Here is a 27,843-nt window from a genome sequence, read left to right as displayed (position 1 = left end):
AAATAAAAGTGTTTACAGGGAGAACATATGCTCAGATTTTTCCTTTAGCTTACCAAAGGATTTCAATGTGTATATCTTATGTGTCAGCTAAAATTAGAAACTTCACTAAGACTGTGGCCCTTTGGTAGACTACATAATATTTCATAATTTACTAATTGATTTGTTAATATAAAGGTGGCATCACAGTAGTATATTTGTGCTGCTCTGGAATTAATGAACACATATTATTACTTGAAGATAAATTCTTCTGATGGTAGCGTGCTATTTTTCTTAGGAAACTGCCATATTAGCTACCCAATTTTGCAACAACTGGAAATATGGACACAGATGTTTAACTCCAAATTTGGATAGAAACATTACTAGAACATAAAATAAATTGCCAGGGAAGTTTTAAAAACTCCTAAAATAATAAAATAATTCTTATTTGCCATGCAATATAAGAACAAAAATTAAACCTGTGTGTAGGTTTGAAATATCTGCCTGAGGTTTTCAGTCAATAGCTATTTAAGTTTTTTTTCCTCTCTCCAACATTTATGTGGCATTAACATTGAATTGCCTTCTAAAAGTTATAATAGCTTAACATAAAAATCTAGATTCGTTTGATAAACAACAGTCTTCAAATCCATATGGAAGAATCCTCTTGACTCATTTAGCAGGTACTATATAGCTCCCAAATATGGAGGAAACTATACCAAATACATTCAGAATGAAACAGGAGACCAAAAAAGTTACTGTATTTTAACTTCTTTAATAAAAACGTTATTGTATTTTAATTTCTTTAATAGTACACTCAAAATAGTAACATCCAACTATTTTAATTAACATTTAAACACAGTTATAAAGAATAAAAGACTGAACACATTTATTAACAAACCACAGTATATCTTCAGGTTCATAGGCTGCCCAACACATTTAAAATGTATAGCATATGAAGTCTCAGAACTATAGGGCTACTCGGAAAAATCCCATAAGTTAAAAGCTTAACTACAATCAGATTCATCTTGAAACAATAATCTTTAAACTCAATTGCTGGTCATTTTAGCTCATCTAACAACCATGTAGATGTCAACCACAGGGTCCTGCAAATGCAGAGTGGCAAATTACATTTAAAATGAAGTATAATAGATAACCAGAATAAAATCAGTTATCTTAGTTACTGTTTTCTACTTTCAATATGAACACATAATTTTAATATGAGATAACATGTCACTATTTAAACTCACATTACACATACTGAAACTACAAATGAATACAGCAAGAATATAGACACACGCAGCCTCTGGCTTTAACATCATACACTGGTCAAAATATTCAGAAATTCAGAGAATATGAAGTCAACATATGGGATGGAAAAACCTTAAGACAACTTAATTCGGCCCACTCATTTACAGCTGACCAAACTATAGAGCGGGGGCAACTGGAACAATCCATATGCACTTTTGAAAATGATAGAAGCTACTGTGGTTGTGAGAAACGCAGATTGACCACTTTAGGACAATTTAATCTTCAAATTGGCAATTCAAAATTTCCTAATAGTTGTGAATAAAATTGGAAGGATGTTAAATCTCCACGAAAAGTTACTCTTGTAAGTCAGAACGACTTATACTGAGGCTTTAGAATAAACATATACTTCACAAATGGAACAGAGAACATAAATTCTCACACGTCAAGATGATAGTCATTTAGAAGTAATGTAAATTTTTTTGATACACAAACTTGTTTTGATGACCTTTTCCAATAATGAATCTAAAATGAAGTGTGTTAGCTCCAAGTACAAGATGAACATAAAACCACTTAATAACTTTAAAGCTCATGTAGTACTATTCCTGCTGAAAACAGTTACTGAAATTACCAACAAAATGACAGAATTTCTTTAAAGCAATGTTGTCTTTATAACCTGTAATAATTTCATTTGCCAATTTTTAAGAAGTATTCTCTGGACTATAAATTTTCTGCAAATAGACTTCCACTTTGTTGTTACCCAAATTACAGATATCCAAGATACCGATGATATGTACTCTATCCAGTTCAGTTACTGCTTTTATAATATCACCTAGAAGTAAAAAGCAGATGGTAAGTATTGTAAAATAGTTAAATATTTACTTGTATTTAGTATCACATGAGTTGACTTTTTTCTTATAATATTAACACTGTCCATCTTCCTCTTCCAATTCATCACATGCATTTACCAAAGTTATGATACAGTAACATCTGCAGATAGAGGTAAACACATCTAACAGATGCTACCAATAATGTCAAGACATGGACTGGTACTCTGAAGCCATATTTAGTTTTTGTGTTATTTTTATTTTTGTTTGTGGTCAAACAAAGTAAATCTACATATTTTGGGGGTCATTTATAAGGTTTCAAATAAACATCTTATTCTTACACTTCAAAGAAGTGCAAAGATAATGTTTTCTATTTTGAAAATCCATTATCGATTTTTATTTGCCAAATCTATAAGCCATAAAGCAAAATATATATATATATATATATATATATATATATATATATATTTACCTAATATATTTTAATTGCATGTGTGTGTGTTTGTGTAATTAAAGTTTCTTTAAAAGTGTATTTCCTTTGAAGTGGCTTTATTAGCTAAGACTTAGCTTTAGATACTCTCAAACTTTATCAAATGTATAGGTGAGTGACATCACTGAAAATGGCAAAGTTAGGGAGCTTTTGTTTCACCTAGTTTGGAGCATTCCCACAGTTGGGGTGGCTTTCCTGATGGTGGCTTTTGTTGAAAGCATATGAAGGCAAAAGTATTGGCAAGGGCAGCTGGGTAGGGCATAAAGTTGGGACAAGCACCAGACAAAACAAAAATACTAGCTAGAAAGAGATTGTATTTCCTAAAGAGGAAAAGAGATATATGGGGGAATAAAGGCTTTTAAAGGCTCCTGTGTACACCGGGAGATCAAGAAGGCCATATGCATACCGAAGGCTGGATGCATGCTTAGGAAAGCCTGAGAAGACACTAATTATTCATCTTTAGCTGACCTTCAGGCTCTGAGCAAGCAGGAATTAAAGGCTAAGGCAGAGTTGTAAATAGCCTGGCTAAGTATCGAAGGAGTGCCACTACTCAGGGCCAATAAGCAAAAGCTGGGAGAGTATTTTTTTTCTTCCTTTTTCCTTTTCTTGGCTCCAGGTATTTAAGGAAGCTCTGTCAAAACACTAGCCAGCTATTACTAAGCTAACAGTGGACTCCGGTGCTACACACGACAAAGACTTTATTTTGAATATGAGCAAACTAAAACACTTAGAGTTTAAGTAACAAGCAAGATCACATGGTGATTCTAATCCAGATGATCTGGCTTCAAGACATATTCTTTTAATCTTTTATGCTACAGCTACCTCTCTACAAAATTGTGCTAAAATCCAGGAGTGTATCCAGGTTTTGTGGAGCCTAAAGGGTATACTATTTGGGGGCCCTTTTTATGAAAAAATACAAAATACATAAGAATATCAAATAGCCTTGGAAGAGACCTGCACAGCTTAGGCTTCATTAGCTTCACAGTAAATCCACTGCTGCTAGACACATCAAAAAATATAATGAATGATTTTAAATTGTATAAGTTCACTAAAGCACAATGAATATTATAACAACTGCTACTACTATATAATTTTCTTCTTCTTTGAATAGGATGGACTTCAATCCAGATGTTTTTGAAAAGATTTCAAGATCTTCAGATTTGATGCTAATGGAAGCAATCCAAACCTTAATAATTCTAATTGCTATCATCGGTTGACTTCTACAAATAATGACTTACATACTACCCACAGCATAAAATATAAGTCTTCTGTTTAGGTGACTCTCTTTAGTTGTGTAATACTTTGAGCAAATAATCTTTCTATGCCTCAATTTCCTTATCTAGCACCTACATCATAGGGTGTTTTGAGTATTAAATATATGTAAAGCACTCAGAATGGTGGCTGACAGATAGCAAGCACTCAATTAACAGCGGTGATTATATTTTACTTAAGCAAACCTATCAGGAAATTAGGGTATTACTTACATCACAAAAATTCTTTAAAAAGGATTAGATTTTACCTATAAAATGAGCTTCTATACATTTCATTCTAAATTGTTATAATTATAAGAACCAAACATTTTTAGGAACATCACAAATGCATAAGGTGAGTGTGACAAAGGCAATGTATGTGTTCTCCCCTCTGTTTCCTCTTCTTGGTCACAGGAGAAGACAAAGTGTCCTGGTTTCCCTTGTAGCTAGGTAGGGATCACGTAAATGAGTTCTGGCAAATGAGAATGCAAGTGGAAGTGATGTGTCACTTCCAGTGTAATATAATTAAAAGCCAGCGTCTCCTTCATCGCTTTCTTCCTCTGCTTTGAAAACCCTGGAAGCCATTTGTTCCTGCTGGGTCAGCAACTTGATAGAAACGGGCTGGATTCCTGAATTACTGCTGGAAAGGGAGCTGATAACTGACTGTATCAGATTTGAGCAAGAAATAAACTTTTATTTTGCTAAGTCTCTGTGACTTTAGAGTCACTTTGTAATTGTGGCATGGTCCAACCTATCTTGTAATACAGTGTGGTATTCCTGTCCCTGAAAATAATATGGGAAATCCTGGCTACCTAGGGAATAACAAAATTGTTTTCTTAAATGTGTTAAGACTCTTCCATATTATGCTATACTTCTGAAATGTTTGTATCAATGGGTAAGTTAACTCTGCTTTCAAGGAGGTGGAAGGCATATATGAGGGTACTTTAAAAAGTTTGTGGAAAAATAGGATTGAAAGGTAATACGAATCTTTCCATGAATTTTTGAAGTCCCCTCATATAACCCTGTACTTCATAGCTAAAGATGATACTAGCAGGATATATTAATAAAGATTATTATTCAAAAAATGATTTGGGATAAATGGCTAGTCATTTGGAAAAAAAATATAAAGCTGGATACCTATCTCACTCTCTACACAAGAATAAATTCCAAATAGATTAAAAAGGAAGCCATATCAACAACAATAACAAATAATCCAATTCAAAAATGGGCGAAGGACTTGAATAAACATTTCTCCAGAGAAGATATACAAATGGCCAATACACATACGAAAAGATGCTCAACATCATTAGCCATTAGGGAAATGCAAATCAAAACCATAATGAGATACACTTCACACCCACTAAGATAGCTGTTATCAAAAAAAAAAAAAAAAGAAAAAAGAAAAGAAAAAATAACAAGCGTTGGTGAGGATGTGGAGAAATTGTAATATTGGAATCCTCATGCACTGTTGGTGGGAATGTAAAATAGTGCAGCTGCTATGGAAAACAGTTTGGTGGTCCTCAAAAAATTAAATATAGAATTACCATATGATCCATCAATTATACTCCTAGGTCTACACCCAAAAGAATTGAAAACAGGACTCATACAGATACTTGTTCACCAATGTTAATAGCAGAATTATTCACAATAGCCAAAATGTGGAAACAACTCAAATGTCCATTAACAGGTGAATGAATAAACAAAATGTGGTATACACATACAATGGAATTTAGCCATAAAAAGGAATGAAATTCTGATATGTATTACAACATGGATGAGCTCTGAAAATGTTATGCTAAGTGACATAAACCACCCACAGACAAATATTGGATAATTCCATTAGCACAAAATACCTAAAATAGGCAAATTCATAGAGACAGAAAGTAAAATAGCAGTTACCAGGGGCTGGGGAGAGGAGGGAATGGAGTGTTACTGTTTAATAGGTACAGAGTTTCTGTTTGGGATGATAAAAAAGTTCCAGAAGTGGAAAAATAAAATTACTTAAAATACCAAAACAAACCTCTCATTGAATAAATGTCAAGCTGGGTAAAAGTATTTGTAACACATGATAAAGGGTTAATTTAATATGCAAGAGAATTTACAAATTAATAAGGAAAAGAACACTTTCAGGAAAATAGAAAAAATATAACTAACACAGAAAGTTCTAGAAAGTTCACAAAAAGAAAAAACAAATGGCCAACAAAACATATGGAGATTTTCGAGCTCAGAAATAATTAAGAAGTGCAAATAAAAATAATGCTATATTACTTTTTGCCTATCAGTCTGCCAAAGATGAATAAGACCAATAATACCTAGTGGTATTACTCACACAAGATAATACTCGTGACGTGGCAATACTCGCACAAGGGTGTGAGTAAAGTGGCACTCTGTTAGTTAAACCTTTTGGAAGAACAATTTGACAATATATACTAAAATTTTAAATGCATATACCTATTGAGTCATTGACTTCTAAGGAATTAATCTTACAGATGTATTTATATAAGTGTACAAAAACTCAAAAACTACATACACACACACACACACACACATATATATGGATATTCTTTGCAGTACTATTTGCTAATAGCAAAAACATCTGGACACAATCTAAATGTCCACCAGTAGGGAATTGGATAAGTAAATTTTGCTATATCCAAATAGTGGAACACTTTGTAGTTATTAAAAAGAATGAGGTTACTCTCTATGTACTAATATGAAAGATGTCCAAGATATACTGTCAAAGGGAAAAGGCTGGTTATGAAATCATAGGCTTACTATAATTCCATTTGTGTATATTTCTTTGAGAGAGAGAGAGAGAGAGAGAGAGAGAAATAGAATAAATACTGTTATATGCAAAAATAATTTTTTAAAAGGATTCAAAGAATACTGGTTATCTTCAGAGAGTAGGTGAGTGGGTTGGTGGAAAAGGCCGGACCTGGAAAGGCTAGGAGGGGAATTTTCACTTTTACTCAGTACCTTTCTGTACTGTTTGAATTTTCAAATTACTAACATGTATAGCTTTTTAAATAATAAATTAGTCTATGAAAAACGTTTAAAAGATGACACCAGTGTTATACCATGAGCCACTGTATTCCATCACTATGTAACTATTTTTATCTTTCATGAAAGATAAATCATGAAAGTAATGAAAAAGTTTGGAGTCAGACAAATCTGGGCTCATATTCTAGCTCTGTTACCCATGCTGGTGAATCACCCTGATTTTCAGTCTAGTTATCTATAAGTAGGGGATTGTAATGTTCACGTTGCAAGGTTCTTATCAGGATTAATAGTAACTTATGTAAAAAGCCCAGGCACAGTGCTTGGCACAGACTTAAATGGATACTATTATTATTATTAATGCTACATCATAAAAAACATGGTATTTCACTTAAAATGTATCACTTTGCTTTTGACTACCACTTCATTTTCTTCCGTAGTGATTTTTGTCATTGATGTCCCAAATATTAACTGCTTTATCAGAATGGTACCAGGCATTTTTAATGTGATCATGTTAGTGATCGGCACTAGCAACAAGCAGATAGCTGAGAACTCTGACCTGATATTTTATATCAATAATAGCATATACATATAGGATAAGACGTGACAGAAGTGGATATTATATGAAACAAGAACATGAATGCACAAATATTTAAAATATATATTAGGGCACTAATTAAGAAATTTGGCTTAACATGATGGTTTCCAGTCAGGCACAGAAAGATAAATACCACATGATATTATTCATATGTGAAATCTAAAAAAAAAAAAAAAAAGTGGTTCTCATAGAAGTACTTTCTACTCTATAGAGAGTAGAATAATGGCTACCAGAGGCCAGGGGTGGGGGGAGGAGGAGAAGTGGTGGACTAATGGGCACAAAACTATGCTATGTACCCTAAGTGAGTCATTGTGCAATATGTGCATGTATTGAAACAACACATTGTACACCTCAAATATTTACCAGTAAATGTTAAAATATTCTGAATAAAAAAATTAAATTAATTTCACCTCAAAAACATTGTTTTTCTTTCCCTGTATCCCATCTAGCCACAGGCAGAAATGAACAGTTGCAGCCCTTCCATGCAGGGTAAACTGCTCATCCAGGGTCAAAGGGCAAGAGAAACTGTGTCCTGAGGCAAGGCCCCTCTAACAAGAGAGGGAAAAGTCGCTGAGCACCTTGTTTTCACTTCCTCCCCTATAATCTTGTAAATCACTTGTCCTTTTGGGAAAAGAAGACCCTGCAAAGACTGAAGGGAACTCCTCCTGGGGCATGGGAGCTCCCTCTCCTTATTAAAAAAAAAAAAAAAAAAAAAGAAAAGAAAAGAAAAATAAAAGAAATTTGGAATTACTGAAAGTCTAAGAAGCTGCAATGCAGGAGGTAATGCCACAAGTCAACTAATATATCATCTTTAAAATGGACTGTGTGTGTGGGGGGAACTCATCTCATAAAATTAGATACTCAAGTTCAGTTTGCAGCTAATGCCAAAAGTTACTTCATCATCAGGCACAGCTCATAAGACTCATTCAAAAACAACATACACTCAAGAGTTTCATCAGCTTAGAAAGACCCACTACAAAATCCCAAGATAATAAAGGTTTTCTTAAAAGCTCTTTTAAATGTAGTATCTTGATAAGCTCATTGAAAACTGCTAGAAACTTTACCACATGCTTGGGAATAGAAATAACAACAGCAAGTGAATTGGACAGATGATTTTACAGGTATATAGAAATTAAAGTTTGGTATATTATGCAGTAGCCTAAATAATTAGTTCATTGAAGAGTTTCACTACTGGGATTACATACACTCCTAACAGTCCTCAAGGAATTTATTAAATGACGCTTGAATAACTAAACACTTATAAGAGAAAACAATTGTACTGTACTATACTGTGGAGGTATTATGATTTCAGGCAATTATAGTGTAAAATGACAAATTGTCTTGCCTGAATTAAAAGGAGAAAAGAGTAGAATTTGCATTGCTCCGTGTGCATACCACTTAGGTCTGATAAAATAATTAGATTTAGAATTATACTGTAAGAGAATATTCTTAATGCCTGCCTGGAACAGAAACAAGCTGTTCAATTTATTTAAAAGGCATATTCTCATTTATAAGTCTTGGGGTACAGTTACCAAATGACCCTTTAATTAAACCACATTACATTTTAAAGCTATAAGTGTTTACATAATAAAATCTTAAGGTTAGGTTGGTCTGTTTCTAAAATTAATTATTTTTTTCTGAGTAAAAAGAGCTCTGAGATTATCTTACCTGCAAGTGCTCTTGAACCTGAAAGTTGGTCATTGGCAGTTACTTCCTGTGGATATACACAGCTGTAATTCATGCAGGTTAACAATGTGTCTACTTGAGATGTCCGGAGATCTTCTGGACAGTACATGGGCAGAAATGCAACGTCAATTGCTATATCATGGTTCAGACCTGTTGGAGAAAAAAATCACAGATTATTAAAAGTTCAATGGGTTTGTATATGGTGCTAATGAGGGCACATTTGCTGGTTTGAACTTAAAGTGCCAAATAGCTTCAGACCTGGAAAACCTGCATTTCAAAACTGCAGACTCAACTCAGCTTAACAAGCAATTTATGAATACATGCTATTGGTTCAAAGAGTAGACACTATAGTGCAACCTATCACCACTGCTGAAAATAAAAATTCAAAATGTTTTCCATACTGATGGAAGATTGAAATCTTACTATCCAGAGGACTGTCATCTCTTTATGTGGGTCAATGTCAGTTAGGGCAGATAAAAAAAGACTTCCTAGAAGAGGACAAGGGAGGGTTTGATCTGGATACTAAAGGATGAGTAGCATTTAAATAAAGATAGAGAAAGGCATTTCCAACAGAACAGGGAGTAGCACAAGCAAAAGGTATAGACCAGAGTAAGGAGACAATCCTGGCTGGAGCAAGGGTAAATAAACACACAGAACACAGCTTTAAAACTATGAATTCCACCCAGTCACCCAAACCAGAAACCTGGGAGTTTATCCTTAATTCCTCCCTTTCACTCTTCCTGGATATTTAGTCACCTTGACTCTGTGACCTTAACATTTCTCCTATTCCCTTGTAGCGATTCTCAGGGCCAATGACGAGTAATCAAAGTCCCCTATTATTAAGTTGCAAACTGATCCAGAAATGCAAGTTCTTTGCTTTTTATGGGCAAATGACACTAAATCGCATAGCTTTAATTTAGCATACAACTAAAGGCCACTTAAAGCTTTTTGAGGATTACTAAAATTTGGTATTCATAAGCTAAAACAATCATGCTATCCAGAATTTCCTGAGGATTCAATTCAATATTATAAGAGGTATACCTACCCCACAATTCTAAGCAATGTAGCAAAACTCCTGTGAATGTGCACATGCTGGTATCTTATTTCCTTGATTCTAAGGCTAAACTTAACTCTTAAGATTGAACTTAATAAGTTTTTTTTTTATAAAAACAAAACACTGCATTAAATGTACCCATTGACCATAAGATGCATTCCGACTTGAAAATGTAAAAAAGAAAGTATGCCTTAGAACTGAGAAAATATCAGAAGTTGGAAATCCTGATATTTTCAGGAAGGTATCTTTATTATCAGTGTGTCATTACTAATATTTTGAGTTGCTTTCTAAATTATAAAGCACTGTGAGTTTAACTTCAACATTATCAGTAAAATTTGTTCTCAGTTGTTTGATTAAAACTAGAGTTCAGAGTGTAAATGTGTAAGTCAACAGGCATCAGGGCTTCTGTGCTTGCTGCTCCTGTGCCTACAATGTTCTTTCCCCAGATAACCACGTGGCTTGCTCCTTCACCTCCTTTAGGCTTCTGGTGAAATGTTGACTTTCTCAGGGAGACCTCTGCTGACCATTCTATTTAAAATTTAACCCTTTCTTACTACAGCACACCTCAGCCCCCCCCTTTTTTCCCCTAGCACATATCACCACCTCACTCTACAATAAACTCTCTTAGGGCAGGGTTTTTATCTGTTGTGTTCACTAACATAACTTTAGCACCTAGAACAGTGCTAGGCACACACTAAGTGCTCAGAAACATTTGTTAAATTGAGTAAATAAATGTACATTTGTGTGTTTACCTATAATTTTTCCAATACTTAAGGCATTTGTCCATTAGTGTTCAAATATAAATTTACTCATATTCCCATTACCAAGAGGCGAACATAAATATCCTGTACAAATCCCAATAACAAGGCTATGATATGAGAAGAGCTATTAAAATAATCTTTTTTAGTTTTGTCAAAGGATTTTTTTTGGACAAAATTTGTCATATGCTTTGTTCTTTTCCTTTTCTCTAAAATGCATTTAAAAGATAATTTAAAATTTTAATAGCATTAATTGTGACATCAAGGTAATTTAATATGCTATAGTTAAATTGAAATAATAAGACACTACTTATCTTGAATTTTTTCTCCTATTAAAGCAGCCAAGACTGACATAATTCCTTCCCTCCTTGGTATTAGCCTGCAGATTCAGGACCAATTACTTGTATCTCTGAGGTATGCCGAAAGCTTACTTGAACGATTAGCTGAGTAGCACTGGGTTTCCTCACTGTTGGTTCACTCACCAATTAATGCTATTATTGAAGTTTATATCTCTTGACTTCCAAAAGACAAATCGATGGCCTTCAGAGACTTATAAAAAGCTGGCTAGATTATGTTCCTAACTGTCTAAATCAAATGCAAATTGAAGAGAGGACTCGAATTTTGATCAACTCATAGGATTTTATGGGTGACTAAATCAGTGTTAGTACAATTGACGATATACTAATAACATCTGTAAGTCCAATCAAGCTTTTGAAAAGTGCCTTCTTATATTTAGGGAGAGAAATAATTCTTAAAATTGAAAGAGACTGACCAACAGATTTAAAATTTTGTACCTGGGCTATAAGCGCTGAAAATTTAGTTTGTTACTTCATCTCAGTATATTCAAAGTGTGTGATCTTACATAATAGGCAATGGGCTGAGGTTTGAGTGCTTCATATCTATGAGGGTATTTCAAAAAGTTCACGAAAAAATTTGTATTATCTTTTAATTCTATTTTTCCATGAACTTCCTCGTATTGATTTGAGGTAAGTGAGATGGTGTAGCAAGGATTTTAAGACAAGAACCAATGCTTCTGGGTTAGGTTTCTGATATTACCACAGTACCAACCTGGTTGTTGAGAGCCATTAGGACTGTGGGAAGGAAGACTAATGATTGGGTTGTGGTCCGAATAACCTTTCTGGGTTTAAGAATAAGGCACTTCAAAATTGCTGGCTCCTCTAGACATTAGCAAGATATGGCAAAGGGATAATAAACCACTAGAAGATAGTATCAATGTAAGTTTGACAATCTTTGTGCTTGGAGAACTTTAAACATCATACAGATTTCTCTGCCTGGATTGGTTTAGGCAGTCTTAACTTAGAACAGAGTCTAGAAAAGAGGTCAGCAAACTATGACCTTGGGGCCAAATCTAGCCTGCATCTGGTTTTGTACATCCCATGAACTGAGAATGGCTTTTATATTTTTAAATAGTTAAAAAATCAAAATAATAATATTTTGTGATACATGAAAATATGAAATTCAAATTGCAGTGTGCATAAATAAAGTTTTATTCAAACACAGCTACAGAAATTCATTTACATAATGTCTATGACTGCTTTCACACTAAAACAGCAGAGCTGACCATCACTTACCCGCCTGACAGCCCAAAGCCAGCATTATACATAACTCTGTCAGGACTAATCCCTTTCGTTGCTCCACCACTGGTCATGATGACAAAGACTGTTTTCTCTGTATTAACTTCTACTCGGAGGGCTTATGGAGCCAGTTTCCTATCTTTCTTGGAGGGGGGGGGGGGTCAGATGGGGTTTTGCTCTGCCAGAAGGTAGTCCAGCCAAACCAGACTTCCTTAATATAGCTTAGTATAGCCCTTGTTGTGTTTTCATGGTTCACATTCCTTATTTCTGAAAGACTCAGTGAAGGCTTAGTTACAGTAATAACAGGTTTGGGGATAGTAGTCAACTTTTTTTTCATTTGTAGTCACTTCAGTAGTTAAAAATATTTATCCAGAGAAAGGACCCAAGGGACCTGGCCAAGTAGAATAAATAAATATAAAACTACTTCGTAGATAACATTAGCATGTTGGTTACAAGCCTTGTAAAGGTTGCAATTTGGCATCACCTTTTTTACTTCTCCTGTTTGGCTTTTTTTTTTCCCCACTAATGATAATTTATTCTTCACAGATTATTTTTAAGTTTTAGAAATCATTATTCCATAGTAATTAATTCAGCAACAGCTTGAAAATCTCTGACAAGTCCTTTTCATGTCATAGTAGTCACAAAGTCTTTTTTACTTCAGTGTTTTAATTGTCTTGAAAAATGTAAAATTAAAAAAAGATGAAAAATAAAACAGCAGAGCTGAGTAGTTACAACAGAAACTGTATGGCCTGCAAGGCCTCAAACATTTACTACGTGGCTCCCTACTGAACACGTGTGCCCCTTGTACAATACTCTTAAAGTCATCCTTCAGTTTTAAGATTCTAACTTTTAACAAATAGGACATTAATACGAGATTCAGTACTCTCTTCTGAGTTCATTGCTCACATCTATGCTTAAAAGATATGGATCATTTGTCTGGTCTTGTAATACAACTTGGGTTCATACTTTCCTAAAAGATAGGACAAATTCACCTCTTTCACATCTGATAGTCAGCTCGCATTTTAACCAGTATCAGAGAATGTCTGTCTATATTTCAAGTACTACTTAGAGAGCAGTGGTTCTCAACCTTTATTTTACTCTTGCATACCTAACAGAGTGCATTCTTGCCACTGGCTCTCCATGATTTAAGTCTCCCTTATGGAGCAGGAGGCTAAAAGGACTGCTTCTCTAGCATGTACCAGAATTACAAGGAGTTTGGGTAGGCCTCCCTCAGATGATTTTGATAGGCTACTCCCTCCCACCAAGATTATATTAGAATCACTAGATCCAGTACCATTTATCTTGGTTTTCTAGATTTTATCCCTATATTGTTAGACCATTAGAGAGCAAAGTACTCAGATTATATACTAATAAAGTGAAAATATACTCATTCATAGAAGTGCCTTACGAAGATATGACAAATGATTATACAGATTATGTATATTATAAGGTTGATGCAGGAATAAACTATCTGAGGAACATTTCCATACCTTTAAAAAAGAAAACTGTAGTTTAAGATATCAACCCATTTGTTATCATGTACTATTTATATAATAATTTCATATAGTAAGTTCAGACTGGAATTTTGTTTGAGAAAAAAATAAATAACAGGGCTCCTCTATATGAGTGTTTGTTTTCTCTGCAACAGAAAATATGTTTAGAGACTCAAGAGATCTGATTTCTAATCATGGCCTGGCTTTGATCTAGTCAGGAGTTTCTTTTAGCTCTAAAATTAAAGATGTTATCAGAAAAAACAACCCCCCCGAAAAAAAACCCCTTTCTCTCTCCCTGCCAGAAAGCTCAGGGAAAATTACTGCCAAATGGTAGTAATTTGGTTATATGTAAGTACCTAGTAACATCTACTTTTTCTGTTTCCTTTAAAATGTTCTGTTTTGTTTTTTTTCATAAACAGCGTATTTTTCACTGTCTTTAACCTGCAAACTGTCCTTGAAAACAGGTAGGATATAAAATTTATATAAAAACAGCATACTTCTAACATGGATTATAGCTGGTGGGCAGAATGATAAATTTGCCTTCTTTGCATTTGATTCTTGTTTTTAGCTGACAAAAAAAAAAGCTGCAAAAGTTTACAATTACATGTAAGACTGATGAGATATGTCTTAGTCAATCTGTTTCAGTGGATCGGTAACATATTAAAAGGAAGAAAAATATTCAATTTATGTTCCCAGATGAACTCATTATTTCCATGATTACTTTTTGTGAGGTATAGGAAATCTTGCTATAATTTTTGTTTCCTAAACATAATACTGAGGTTGATAAACTACTTGGAGAGACCAAGAAATGCAGTCTAGTGAAAAGAAGCAATTGAAACTTACTTAGGTCTGTGATTGTCTAACAAAGTCAGTGGAAATTCATACTTTTAATAAATTATACACATACTTACTCACATGTATGTACATATTTATGTGTGAGAAGGTAGAGAAGAGGGGGTGGGAGAGAATAATTAGGATAAAATAATCTTGATAAAAGTCAAGGCAATTCATTCTAGTACAATAGATGTAAAAAGCTATGAACTACTTTTTTCAGCCATTAAATTAATTTGCTAATAATTTTTCTTCATTTATTTATTTTAAGGTAACAAGACCTAGTGCTAAGATCTTCCTATGAATCACAAACACAAATACAAATTTTTCCTTGACTCTGAGAGACATTTTGGCGGAGATATTATTTTAGAATCATTTTTTGTGTAAAGTTTTCATTTATTAGAAACAACTTTAAAAAATAAACTTAAGTTTAAAAGTGTTTTTACTCCTTTAAATTTTTATAAATTCAGTTTGGAGCAATTTGGGAAAGTCAGTTTATTTTCCCTTACTAGACAAGGGAAGTCTTTTCAATAACTTCTTTCTGTTCAATTTAAGTTACTTGAGAATTTTATTTTCTTCAGGGGCTAAACAGACCTCTTTTCATAGGGGCTTCTCTTTATTAGTACCCCTTTTTTTAAAACTTATACTTTACCCTTCAATGTTTCAGATGTACTGAGAAAGAAGTAGAGAATATGGGCAAAAAAGTGGTGCATAAGGGAGAACAGAACCAGTCTAGGAAATAGTCGGGAGTGAGGAAAGTTCCTTTAGTTTCCATTCTTCTCTCCCCAAATACTTTCCAAGGACTTGCCGGTGTTTAAAAGGCCACAATTAGAGTTTTTTAAAACATTCCAGAATTAGTGCTCCAGTCCTTTTGTTTGAGCCAAACAGGAGCTCCCCACTTGGGCTTAACTTTTGCGGGGAGGGGGCTTAAATTTTTAAAGCAAAATAGTATATGTATTTAAAATATGTTAAATTAATAATATTCAGAGAGAAGAATTGTTGACTTACCTAAGATGGTTACTTCAAAATGTCCAAGGCTTCGAGCACTGTTAAAATCATCAAGTTTTAGGGGCCTTCCTTCTGGTGGTATGTATTTTGAAGGCTGAGAATTATACTGCTCGGTAAGAAATTTTCTGTGTTCGTAAATAAATTTCCGTGGAATACTTTCAGGATAAACATGGCTGTAATGTAGGTGATTTTTGAAGCCAAACTTCTTCTCTCTCCACAGCTGACTCTCCCACCTATCGCTTATATTTTTTCTGGCTCTCACTTGGATTCTAGCACTTGCACTTTCTTGATCTGTTAAAAACACAATGAGATAGAAACAATTGACTTATAAACTAACCAAATCAAGTCATTCACTACAAAAAAAAGAAGCACAGATTAATGAGGAATAGTTTAAGTAACTTTAAAAATCAAACAACCACCTACAAAATATAAAATGAATATGCAAAAAATCATTCTTATTATAGTGAGGAAAGAACTAAATTCTGTTTCAATATAAAGTTTTCCTCCAAAATATTAAAAGTGATACTATTTTCTCTGTTGCTGAAATTATAGAGATTTGTAATTATTGGCTTTATAATTTTTCTATATTTTCTAAATACTCTTAAAAAAACATATTCTGGGCCAACCCTGTGGTTCACTTGGGAGAGTGCTGCGCTGGGAGCGCAGCGGCACTCCCGCTGCGGGTTTGGATCCTATATAGGGATGGCCGGTGCGCTCACTAGCTGAGCATGGTGCAGGCGACACCAAGCCAAGGGTTGCAATCCCATTATAGGTCACAAAAAAGACAAAAAAAAAAAAAAAAAGCATATATTCATTTTATATTAAGTGACAAATTCAAGTTAAGTCATATTCATGAGAATAGTACTTGTTAGGAGATCATTCAGTATTGGTGGAATTTCAGCTTTAAATAAAATTTTGTTAATCTCTGCTAAAAGCAGCCTGAACAAATACAGTCTTTTTCTTGGATACATCTCGCCTTCAGAAGGACCATTTATTTATTATATATGACACTCCTTTCAAGTATAAATAATGTGGAAAACAAAGAGGGAACTAAATTGAGATGAAAGACACCCTCAATTCTTGCTTATTCTCTACCATCAAGTAAATTTATCATTTATGTACAATTCATCTAACACATTTAGTTTCTAAGGCAGAATATAATTTATCCCTTGGACATTATGACATTTATTTACGCATTCGGCAAATAATTATTGAGCACCTATTATGTGTCAGATACTGTGCTAAGGATTTTGGCCCAAATAATATTTTTAATGGATAATATACCCTGAGAACTGAAGACATATGCTAGAAGCAGAAAAAAAATTGATATTGGAACAAGACTCTCATGTCAGTTCTGCAAGCTGAGGGCAAGATCACAGCAACTCTATTTCAGAGTTTACCAAGGTTGCTGAGTTGAATCCTTGCAGGCTGTCTTGCCCTAGTGCTGACTCTTATCCTAGCATTAAAAACTTTGCTGAGGCAGAAGGTGGCTTCAGCAGCAAGACTTCCATATGGTTAATATATCACTTTTGCTTTTCAGACTTCATTCCTTATTCTCAGACCACTTGCTCAATTTCTTAAACCCAGCTGGAGACTTATTGAAAATGTATTACAAGGTAAAATATCAGATTGAGTTGTAAGGAAAGATGAAGAATTCAAACACATACTTCTTACTCACCAGGAATTTAAAATAGTGTAATATTACAAAAGAATTGAACGCATTTATCTTCCTATAATAATGCTTAATAACAAAAGGGATAAAAAACTTAATCACAAATGAAAAGGAAAGAAAGGAATAAACCAAAGCCAAGAGAAAACCTCAAAGTTAATAGGCCTAACTATGAAAAATGATTTCATCTTTTTTATTTTCTAAAAATAAATCTCCTCTCCTCTAATAAAAGTATATGTTAGAACAGCAATGAATAGCTATTAAAATGATCCCAGCCATATCAAACATTCCTGACAGACTTGTTCTAGAATATTGCATGTAAAAGAAAGTTATATGCTATTCCAATTTTTAAAAATTAAGTACTTATATTTACCTTATAAAAAATCCTATGACTGGACCTGTCAGGAATATGTCAGAATATTTTCTATGCTTATTTTCTTATGTGAATGTTAATATTAAAGACTGCTTTTACATATAAAAGTTTATATGAAACATTCCTCTAAAAAACTTGCTTTATTTTTTATTTTAGTAACTTGGGACTATAATTACCTACCCCAATTACACTTGTATATTCATAATTAATTAATACAAATAGGTATAAAATCAATACAGGAGACACTGGCAGTTACCGGTTGTGAATAGCAACATTTCAAATGCAATCATTAGGAAAGAGACAAAATATATCTACAGCTCAGGTTTTTCTAAAAATAAGATGAAAAATCATGAACTAGAATTATTTTTAGCTTGAGTACTACTAAAGTCCCCTATGAAAGATGTTATGTTTTAACGAATGCATAGATAAAATATAGGTTAATTACCTAGCAAAACTATATTTTTATATCTTATAATTATAATTATCACTTTATTATTTTAACTATCTATTTTACCCTTATTTCTGGTGAGACAGGTTTTATGCTTTAATGAGGAAAATTTTAAGAAGACTGCATTTAGGTTGTAAGGTAAAAAGGACACAGTTCAAATGTATGTATGTAGGCATAGCGATTTTTCTCCTCACAAAATTTACTCTGAGCATTTCATTACGTGGATAAGAGTGGCAGGCAGGACTGTATACAGGCATGGGGAAAGTAGAGGAGATATTTTCTTTGCCATTTCCCTGTTGCCTCCAATGACCTCACCCTGGTAAAAGATCTACAAGGCTAGAAAAGAACAAATTATTCCAGTCAGTGATCAGGTCTATGCTTGGTAGGAATTATATAATGGACTTTCTAAAGGATGTGTAAGTCACAAAAATCAACTGAACATGGATCAAAGACTACATCTAAGACCTGAAACTATGAAACTACTAGAAGAGAACATAGAGGAAATGCTACAAAGAATGGGAGTGGGCAGCACTTTTTTGAGAGAGGCAACAAAGATACAATTACCTAAAACTAAAATACATAAATGGGACTACATCGAACTACATCAAAGCTTCTGCATAGCAAGGTACACTGTCAACAAAGTGAAGAGGCAGCCTACAGAACGGGAGAATGTTTACAAACTACACATCAGTCAAGGGGCTAATATCCAGAATATATAAGGAACTTTAATTCACCAGCAAACCCCCCCAAATAACCCAATTAAAAAATAGGCAAGGGACCTGAACAGACATTTCTCAAAAGAAGACATACAAATGGCTAACAGGCACGTGAAAAAATGCTCAAAACCACTAATCATCAGGGAAATACAAATTAAAACCAGAGTGAGATATCATCTCATCCCAGTTAGAATGGGTATCATCAACAAGACAAAAAATAACAAATACTGGCCAGCATGTGGAGAAAAGGGAACTCTCCTACATTGCTGGTGGGAGTGTAAGTTGGTATAGCCATTGTGGAAAACGCTATGGAGGTTCCTCAGAGAACTAAAAATATATCTACCCTATGACCTAGCTATCCCACTACTGGGTAGATACTCAAAGGAAATGAAATCAATGTATCAAAAAGACATCTGCACTCCCATGTTTGCTGCAGCACTATTCACAATAGCCAAGAGGTGGAATCAACCTACATGTCCATCAACGGATGAAGGGGTAAAAAAACTGGTATATATACACAATGGAATACCACTCAGCTACACAAAAAATTAATATCCTATCATTTGTAGCAACATGGATGGAACTGGAAACCACCATGTTAAGTGAAGTAAGTCAGGCACAGAAAGACAAATACCACATATCACTCATATATGGAGTCTAAGAAAAAGCATTTCTTATAGAATTCTTATAAGAGTAGAATAATGGTTACCAGAGGCTGGGGGGGGGGCAAAAGAGCGGGGAGGAAAAGTGGTGGACAAATGAGTACAAAATTATGCTATCCAGCCTAAGTGAATCATTGTGCAGTATACCACATATTGGAAACAACATACTGTACCTCATAAATATATATAAGTACATGTTAAAATATTTTGAATGAAATAAAAAAAGGATTGCATAGGTCAGAGGCTACATACAATGTCTTGTGATCTCAATTGCATTGTTCTTGTTTACTGTCAACTTTTCAAATGTATATCTTACCTACTTATTGAGTTACTAGATATAAAGAATAAGATGTTAAACTTAGTGGCCTTTGAAATGCCCAGCACAAACAATCAAACCACTCACATACACATGTTAGCTATATAGTCACAAAATTAATGACTTTTGAATTTACAGGTATAGAAAAAGCCAAAGCTATCATGAAACATAACTGGGACTACATTAGTAACCATGTTGATACATACAGACCTAATTTATTCATTAAAATATCAACATAGCATTATAGTGTATTAATATGCTAGATATATTTTATTTATACATTTTCTATTAACTAACATTTAGCTTTTAATTTTTCCTATTATAAACAATGCTCTAATAAACATCTTAGAACATGTCTCCCTGTGTGGCCCATATAGGTGAAATAGCTGGGTCACAGAGTATAACACATTTTCAACAAATTAGGTATTTCCAAATTACTCAAACAGTAGTTGTAGCACATTTATTTAAGAAAGGAGGAGCATAATTCTTCTCCTTCTCTCTTGATATATGCACATATCGGCTTATATTATAAAAACAAACAATGGAAGGATATACCATAAAATAAATGTAAAAGTTATCTATAGGGGAGTGAAGGAATAGGATGCACGGAACAGGGATGGAAGCTAAATTTCTTCTAATATATATCCTTTTGTATATTTGACTTTAAAACCATGAAAATAATTTATAAAATTATAAAACAAAATTAGAATGCTTGGCAAGATGTCTGACTAGAGGTGGCCAGCCCTTGCCTCTAGTGCAAAGAAAGTCCAAAGCAGCAAACAGATAGTCACCTGAAGAGTAGTGTGTCTAGGAGAAAACAACAGAATCCCCCTTAACAGTTAGGAAACCACCCCCAAGACCTGGAAACTTCAGACATAGAAGGAACACAGAAGGACAGGAGAAATCCCTGACCAGGACTGGCTTGGAGAAACCCTGGACTGCCAGGACAAGGTAGGCAGGGGAGGGCCGGTGGCTGGTGCCTCCACCTTAGATGCCTACAAACCAGACTGTGGGGTAACTGTGTGGGACTTGTGGACAGTGAGCCCAGCATATAGAGCTGCTAAGAGCCCACAGGACTGTATTTTCCCAGAGTGGATCTATGTGTGACGTCAGCCCCACCACCACCCCCGCTGCTAGAGGAGCCAAGGGATATCGAGTCCCACCAACTCAGTGGCCTGCACACCTCAGCAGAGACCACGGAGGAGTGTACCGCCTGCCTGGATACACACCCTCCTTCTTTCTGAGAGTACAGAGACCTACTCAACACAGAGGAGCTGCCTGTGCCAGCAGAGTTGGAGAGTGTGCTGGTTGTCTGGATCCATGACCTCCTTCCCCCTTACCCAGCTCAGAGCCATGCTCAATTCAATGCTGTACCTGCTCCAGCAGACAGCAAGCCAGGGGGATGCGCCAGCCACTTGTGCTGGTTGCCTACATCCATTCTCTCTTCCTCTGGGAGCTCAGAGCCCCTCCCTGTGCCTGCTCCAGTGGACAAGGAGCCGGGAGCTGTGCCACACCTTTGCACTGGTTGCCTGGATCTATGCCCTCCTTTGGGACCCCAGAGCCCAGCCCAACTCAATGCTCAGTATCCGCTCCAGCAGACAGCAAACTGAGGCCTGCACCAGCCCCTTGCCATGGTTGCCTAGATCCACACTCTCCTCTGCTGGGAACTCAGAGTCCTGCCCTGATTCTGCTCCAGTGAACAATGAGCCAGGGGCTGCACCAGTCCTTTGCGCTGGCTGCCTGAATCCATGCCCTCCTACCCCCGGAGCTTAGAGGTCCCCCTGATGCAGTGAGCTCACCAGCACCAGTCGAGAGTGCACTGGGGGTGTAGAAGCTGCCTAGATCCACAACACTCTATGTGAGCTCAGCGTCCCATCTGACAGAGTGGCCCTCCAGCACCAGTGGAAAAGGTTCAGGGAGTGAGCCAGCTCTTACTACAGCGCCCACCCAGAACCAAACCTATGTAGCCAAACCCAACTATCAATATAAAACACTTCTACAGGTAAGAATCTCTCCTCTCAAAAACCATCCCCAAAATTAAAAGAAGCAACTACACCACCACCAGATGCCCAGACATTAACACAGAGATAAGAGAAACATGAAAAGACAGGGAAACATGACTCCTCCAAAAGAAGACTACAATTCTCTAATACCAGACCCCAAACAGGAAACTGGTGAATTGTCCAAAGAGATAACTCAAATGTCAATATTAATGAAACTCCATATGATGGACAAAAATATAGATAGAAATCACAATGAAGTTAAAAAAAAAAAAAGAGAGAGATCCAGGACATGTATGATAAATTCAACAAAGAGATAGAAACAATAAAAAAGAATCAACCAGAAATCCTGGAACTGAAGAATGCATTCAATAAAATAAAAAATACAACTGAGAGCATAAGTAGGAGGCTAGAAGAAGTGGGAGAAAGAGTTTCTGAACTAGAAGACAGGATTTTTAAATTAACACATTTGGACCAAAGAAAGGAAAAAAAGAACTAAAAAAATAAAGAAAGCCCATGAGATCTTTATGATAACCTTAAGTGTACAAACTTCTGTAATATGGGCGTACCGGAAGGGGAAGAGAAAGGAAAAGGCATTGAAAGCCTATTTAATAAAATAATAGCCAAAAACTTCCCAAGTATGGGGAAAGATATGGTCCCACAGATTCAAGAAGCTCAAAGATCCCCAAACAGATTCAACCCAAAAAGGACCTCTCCGAGACACATTGTAGTCAAGCTGTCAAAAGTAAAAGACAAAGAATACTAAAAACAGCAAGAGAAAAGCATGAAATCACCTATAAGGGAATCCCCATCAGGCTAACAGCAGACTTATCAACAGAAACCCTACAGGTGAGGAGAGAGTGGGATGACATATTCTAAGTCCTAAAAGAAAACAACTGTCAACCAAGAATACTATATCCAGCAAAGCTTTCCCTCAGAAATGAAGGACAAATAGTCCTTCCCAGACAAACAAAGCTACAGGAATTCACCACCACAAGACCAGCTCTTCAACAAATCCTCAAGGGAGTCCTACATCTCAAATCAAAAGAGCGATATATATCACCACAAATATGAGAAAGAATAAAAACCATTAGTGGAACAGATATGTATAAGAGAAAGAGAAAGAAAATGTATCTTATCACTGCAAAAAACAAACAAACAAAAAAATGTCAAACAGAAAAGACAATAAAAGGGAAAGAAAGGAACAAAAGAAATTCAAACCATAAAAAATTAGTAAAATGGCAGAAACAAGGCAATACTTTTCAATAACAATCCAGAATGTAAACGGATTTAATTTCCCACTTAAAAGGTATAGACTAGCTGAATGGATTAAAACACTAGACCCAACTATATGCTGCCTGCAAGAAACTCACTTCACCAATAATGACACAACTAGACTAATAGTGAAGGGATGGAAAAAGATATTCCATGCAAATGGAAACCAAAATGAGCAGGAGTTAATCTACTTATATCAGATAAAATAGATTTCAAACAAAGAACTATAAAAAGAGACAAGGACATTATATAATGATAAAAGGATCAGTGCACAAGAAGATGTAACAATCATAAATATATATGCACCCAACATAGGAGCACCCATGTATATAACGCAACTGTTATTGGAGCTACAGGGAGAGATAGACCCCAAAACAATAATAGTAGGGGACTTTAACATGCTGCTGTCAGCAATGGACAGATCATTGAGACAAAAAATCAACAGAGAAATACCGGATTTAAACAGCACTTTAGACCAAATGGACTTGACAGACATATACAGAATATTTCATCCAACAACTGCAGAATACATCCTTCTCATCAGCACACTGATCATTCTCTAGGATAGATCACATGTTAGGACCAAAAAAAAAAGCCTCAACAAATTAAAAAGTACATTTTCAGACCACAATGGAATAAAATTAGAAATTAACAACAAATAAAACTCTGGAAACTATATAAATATATGGAAATTAAACATCATGTTCCTGAAGGACCAATGGGTCAAATAAGAAATAAAGCAGTAAATCTAAAAATTCCTTAAAATGAATGAAAATACAAGCACAACTTACCAAAATGTATGAGATACTGCAAAAGCAATACTATGAAGAAAGTTTATTGCAATAAATGCAAATGAACAACATAACATTACACCTTGAAGAACTAGAAAGACAAGAACAATCCAATCCCAAAATTAGATGGAAAGAAATATTAAGATCAGAGCAGAACTAAATGAAGTAGAGACTAAAAACATGATACTGAAGATCAATGAAATAAAAAGTTGGTTTTTAGAAAAAACAATCAAAAGGGACAAACCATTAGCTAGGCTAACTAAGAAAAGAAGAGAGAAGACCCAGATAATAAAAATCAGAAAAGAAAAAGGAGACATTACAATGGATACCACAGGAATACACACAATCATTACAGACTATTATGAACAAGTATATGCCAACAAATGTGAAAACCTGGAGGAAATGCATAAATTTCTGGACATATGTAGACTACCAAGACTGAACCAAGAAGAAATAGAAAACCTGAACAGACTGTAACAAGCAATGAGATTGAAGCAGTAATCAGCTGTCTCCCAACAAGGAAAAACTCAGGACCAGATGGCTTCACTGGTGAATTCTACCAAACATTTAAAGAAGAATGAATACCAATTCTTTTCACACTATTGCAAAAAAATGGAAAAGAGGCTATTCTCCCAAACTCATTCTATGAGGCCAGCATCACTCTTATACCAAAAATCAAAGACACAACAAAAGCAGAAAAACAGAAAACTACAGGCCAATTTCCTTGATGCACATAGATGCAAAAATCCTCAACAGAATATTAGTAAACAGAATACAGCAGAACATCAAAAAGATTATACATCATGACCAAATGGGATTCAACATATGCAAATCAATAAATGTAATACTCCACATCCACAAAAAAGACCCCAAATAGCCAAAGCAATCCTGGGTCAAAAAAAAAAAAAAATTAAAGCCAGAGGCATTACACTGCCTGACTTCAAAATATACTACAATGTTATAGCAACCAAAACAGCATGTACCTGCATAAAAACAGACACATGGACCAATGGAACAGAATAGAGAACCCAGAAATCAATCCATTTACTTACAGTGAACTGATCTTCAACAAAGTCACCAAGAACATCCACTGGGGAAAAGACAGCCTCTTTGATAAATGGAGCTGGGAAAACTGGACATCCACAGTAGAAGAATGAAACTAGACCTGCACCTCTCACTATATACCAAAATGAACTCAAAGTGGATTAAAGACTTAAATATAAGACCTGAAGCTATAAAACTCCTAGAGGAAAACATAGAGGAAACACTTCAGGATGTAAGACTGGGCAAAGATTTTGTGAATAAGACCCCAAAAGCAAAGGCAACAAAAGAAAAAATAAACAAATGAGATTACATCAAACTAAAAAGCTTCTGCACAGCAAATGAAACAATGAACAGAGTGAAAAGACAATCTTCAGAAAGGGAGAAAATGTTTGCAAACTACACATCTGACAAAGGATTAATAGCCAGAATATAGAATGAACTCAAACAACTTAATAGTAAAAAAACAAATAATCTGATTTACAAATGGGCAAAGGAGCTGATAGACAATGTTCAAAGGAAGACATACAAATGGCCAACAGGTACATGAAAAAATGCCCAACATCGTTAATCATCATGGTATTGCAAATCAAAACCATACTAAGATATCATCACACCCCAGTTAGACTGGTTATTATTAAAAAGACAGAGAATAACGAATGCTGGTAAGGATCCAGAGAAGTAGGAACCCTTCTTCACTGTTGGTGGGACTGTAAATTAGTGAAATTAGTGCAGGCATTATGGAAAACAGTATGGAGGTTCCTCAATCAACTATAGATAGTACTGCTATATGATCCAGCAATCTCACTACTGGGTATATATCCAAAGGAATGGAATCATCGTGTTGAAGGGATACCTGCATTCCATGTTTATCACAGCTCTATTTGCAATAATTAAGAGTTGGAACCAACCAAAATGTCAATCGACGGATGACTGGATAAGGAAAATGTGTTATATATACACAATGGAATACTACTCAGCCATAAAAAGAATGAAATTCTGCCATTCGCAGCAACATGGATGAGATTGGAGAAAATAATGTTAAATGAAATAAGCTAGGCACAGAGGGAAAAACATCACATGTCCTCACTCATAAGTGGGAACTAAAAAATAAAGAAAAAGATAAAGAAAGAACAAGAGAGAAAGAAAGAACAATCACAATAATAATGTGTTGAAATTTTAGAAGAGATCAGAACTGTGATTACTAGATTTGAGAGAAGGGGAGAGAGAGAGAGGTTAGGGAGAAATTGGTTAATGGACACAAAGAATGATTACATTTTGCAATGATGAATACTATAATCATTCTGATTTGATTATCACATATTGTACACAAACACCAACAGTCAACTCTGTACCCCACAAATATGTATAATCATTTATGTTTCAACAAAAATAAATAAATAAATTTTAACAGGAGTTAAATCCTATATAGCAGTTCTCTGACCACATTGGAATTCAATTAGGAAACACTAAGAGAAATATGCATGGGAAAATTTGAAAAGTTTTGGAAAATAAACAACATAGTTATAAACAAACCAATGGGTCAAAGTAGAAATCACAGAGAAGTTAGAAAATAATTTGAATTAAGTGAAAATTAAACACATACTTGCCAAAACTTCTGTAAAGCAGCTAAATCCAAGCTTAGAGAGAATTTTATATCTTTAAATGTTGGTTTTAGAAAAAAAAGTCTAAAATAAATGTTCTAAACTTCCTTCTTAAAAAGCTAGAAATATATAAATATTAAATTCTAAATAAATGAAAGTGATAAAATAATAATAGTTTATACTGAACAAATAAAAAAATAGACAAACAATGTAGAAATAAACCAATAGGTGGTTCTTTGAAGAGATAAATAAATACCATGGATCAATTTCTCCCTATATACAGATCAACTTAAAAGGAGGAGAAATATCATCAGTATCAGTTACGTAAAAGTACACACCACATAGTAGATTCTAAAAAACATTGAATAAATGGTTAGATAATTAATACACAAATCAGCCTTATATTAAAATGGAAAATTTATTTCTTATTTTCAAAGTTAAGAATGTGCTTTCTCATAGAAAAGCAATTGTTTTGAATGCTGCTTGAAGAATTTGAAAGTGTGTAACTCTTTCCTTTGACAGTTATAGGTACTCATCGTAAATGGTTCCTTGTGAAAAAAATTTCTATTATAGGGGTTTTTGTAGGTAATGCCATTGAACTGAAATACTGCTTATTTTTTTTAACTCTTTATTGATGCTAAATATTTTGCATTAGGATTAGTGCCTTCTCCAGATTCATTTAAATATCGATTCATTCAAAATGTGGAACACTTTGCTAGACAGGTGGAAAACACTCTTTTATCCCCCTAGTAAGCAGAATCAAATAACATTGGCAAAATCATATATAGTACCACCCATCAGAAAAAGGGTTTCAGCACCTATCATTTCTCCTATCTCTAGCCTAAATTAGAAGTACTTCTAGATGGTTTTCTTTGATATTTGGCTGTTGTGAAGTATCACTTCAAAATCACTGAGATGATGTAACTATAAGTTGAGACAAATTGCTAATATACATTCAAAATACATATATTTTCTCTCTATATATTCTTTTACTTTAAATCAAATTCATGTCATTCATATACATATATGTGAAAATATACTGAATATTCAATAATCTTTCAATCTTAAATAGACTCTGACATTCTGAAAATGCAAACTAATGTAATACTATGAAATATGACTGAAGAAATGTAAAATATT

General features: G+C 34.6%; 1 protein-coding gene across 1 annotated transcript in view; it reads right to left on the bottom strand.

The window, feature by feature from the left end:
- Positions 1-728: 728 nt before the first annotated feature.
- The window catches only part of LOC103594608 (chromosome unknown open reading frame, human CXorf57), a 66,948-nt gene continuing 39,833 nt past the window's right edge, over positions 729-27,843 (bottom strand). The window contains exons 12-14 of the mRNA XM_008577844.1: positions 15,809-16,099; positions 9,052-9,219; positions 729-2,053 (exon numbers count right to left, since the gene is read on the bottom strand). Coding sequence (XP_008576066.1) covers positions 1,923-2,053; positions 9,052-9,219; positions 15,809-16,099 — 590 coding nt within the window. The 3' untranslated portion in view covers positions 729-1,922. The remainder of the gene's footprint in view (positions 2,054-9,051; positions 9,220-15,808; positions 16,100-27,843) is intronic.

The sequence above is a fragment of the Galeopterus variegatus genome, unplaced genomic scaffold (assembly GCF_000696425.1).
Source record: "Galeopterus variegatus unplaced genomic scaffold, G_variegatus-3.0.2 Scaffold1587, whole genome shotgun sequence".
In the NCBI taxonomy this organism is placed as follows: Eukaryota; Metazoa; Chordata; class Mammalia; order Dermoptera; family Cynocephalidae; genus Galeopterus; species Galeopterus variegatus.
Note: the sequence above shows the minus strand (reverse complement) of the source record. Positions and strands in the feature narration are given on the sequence as shown.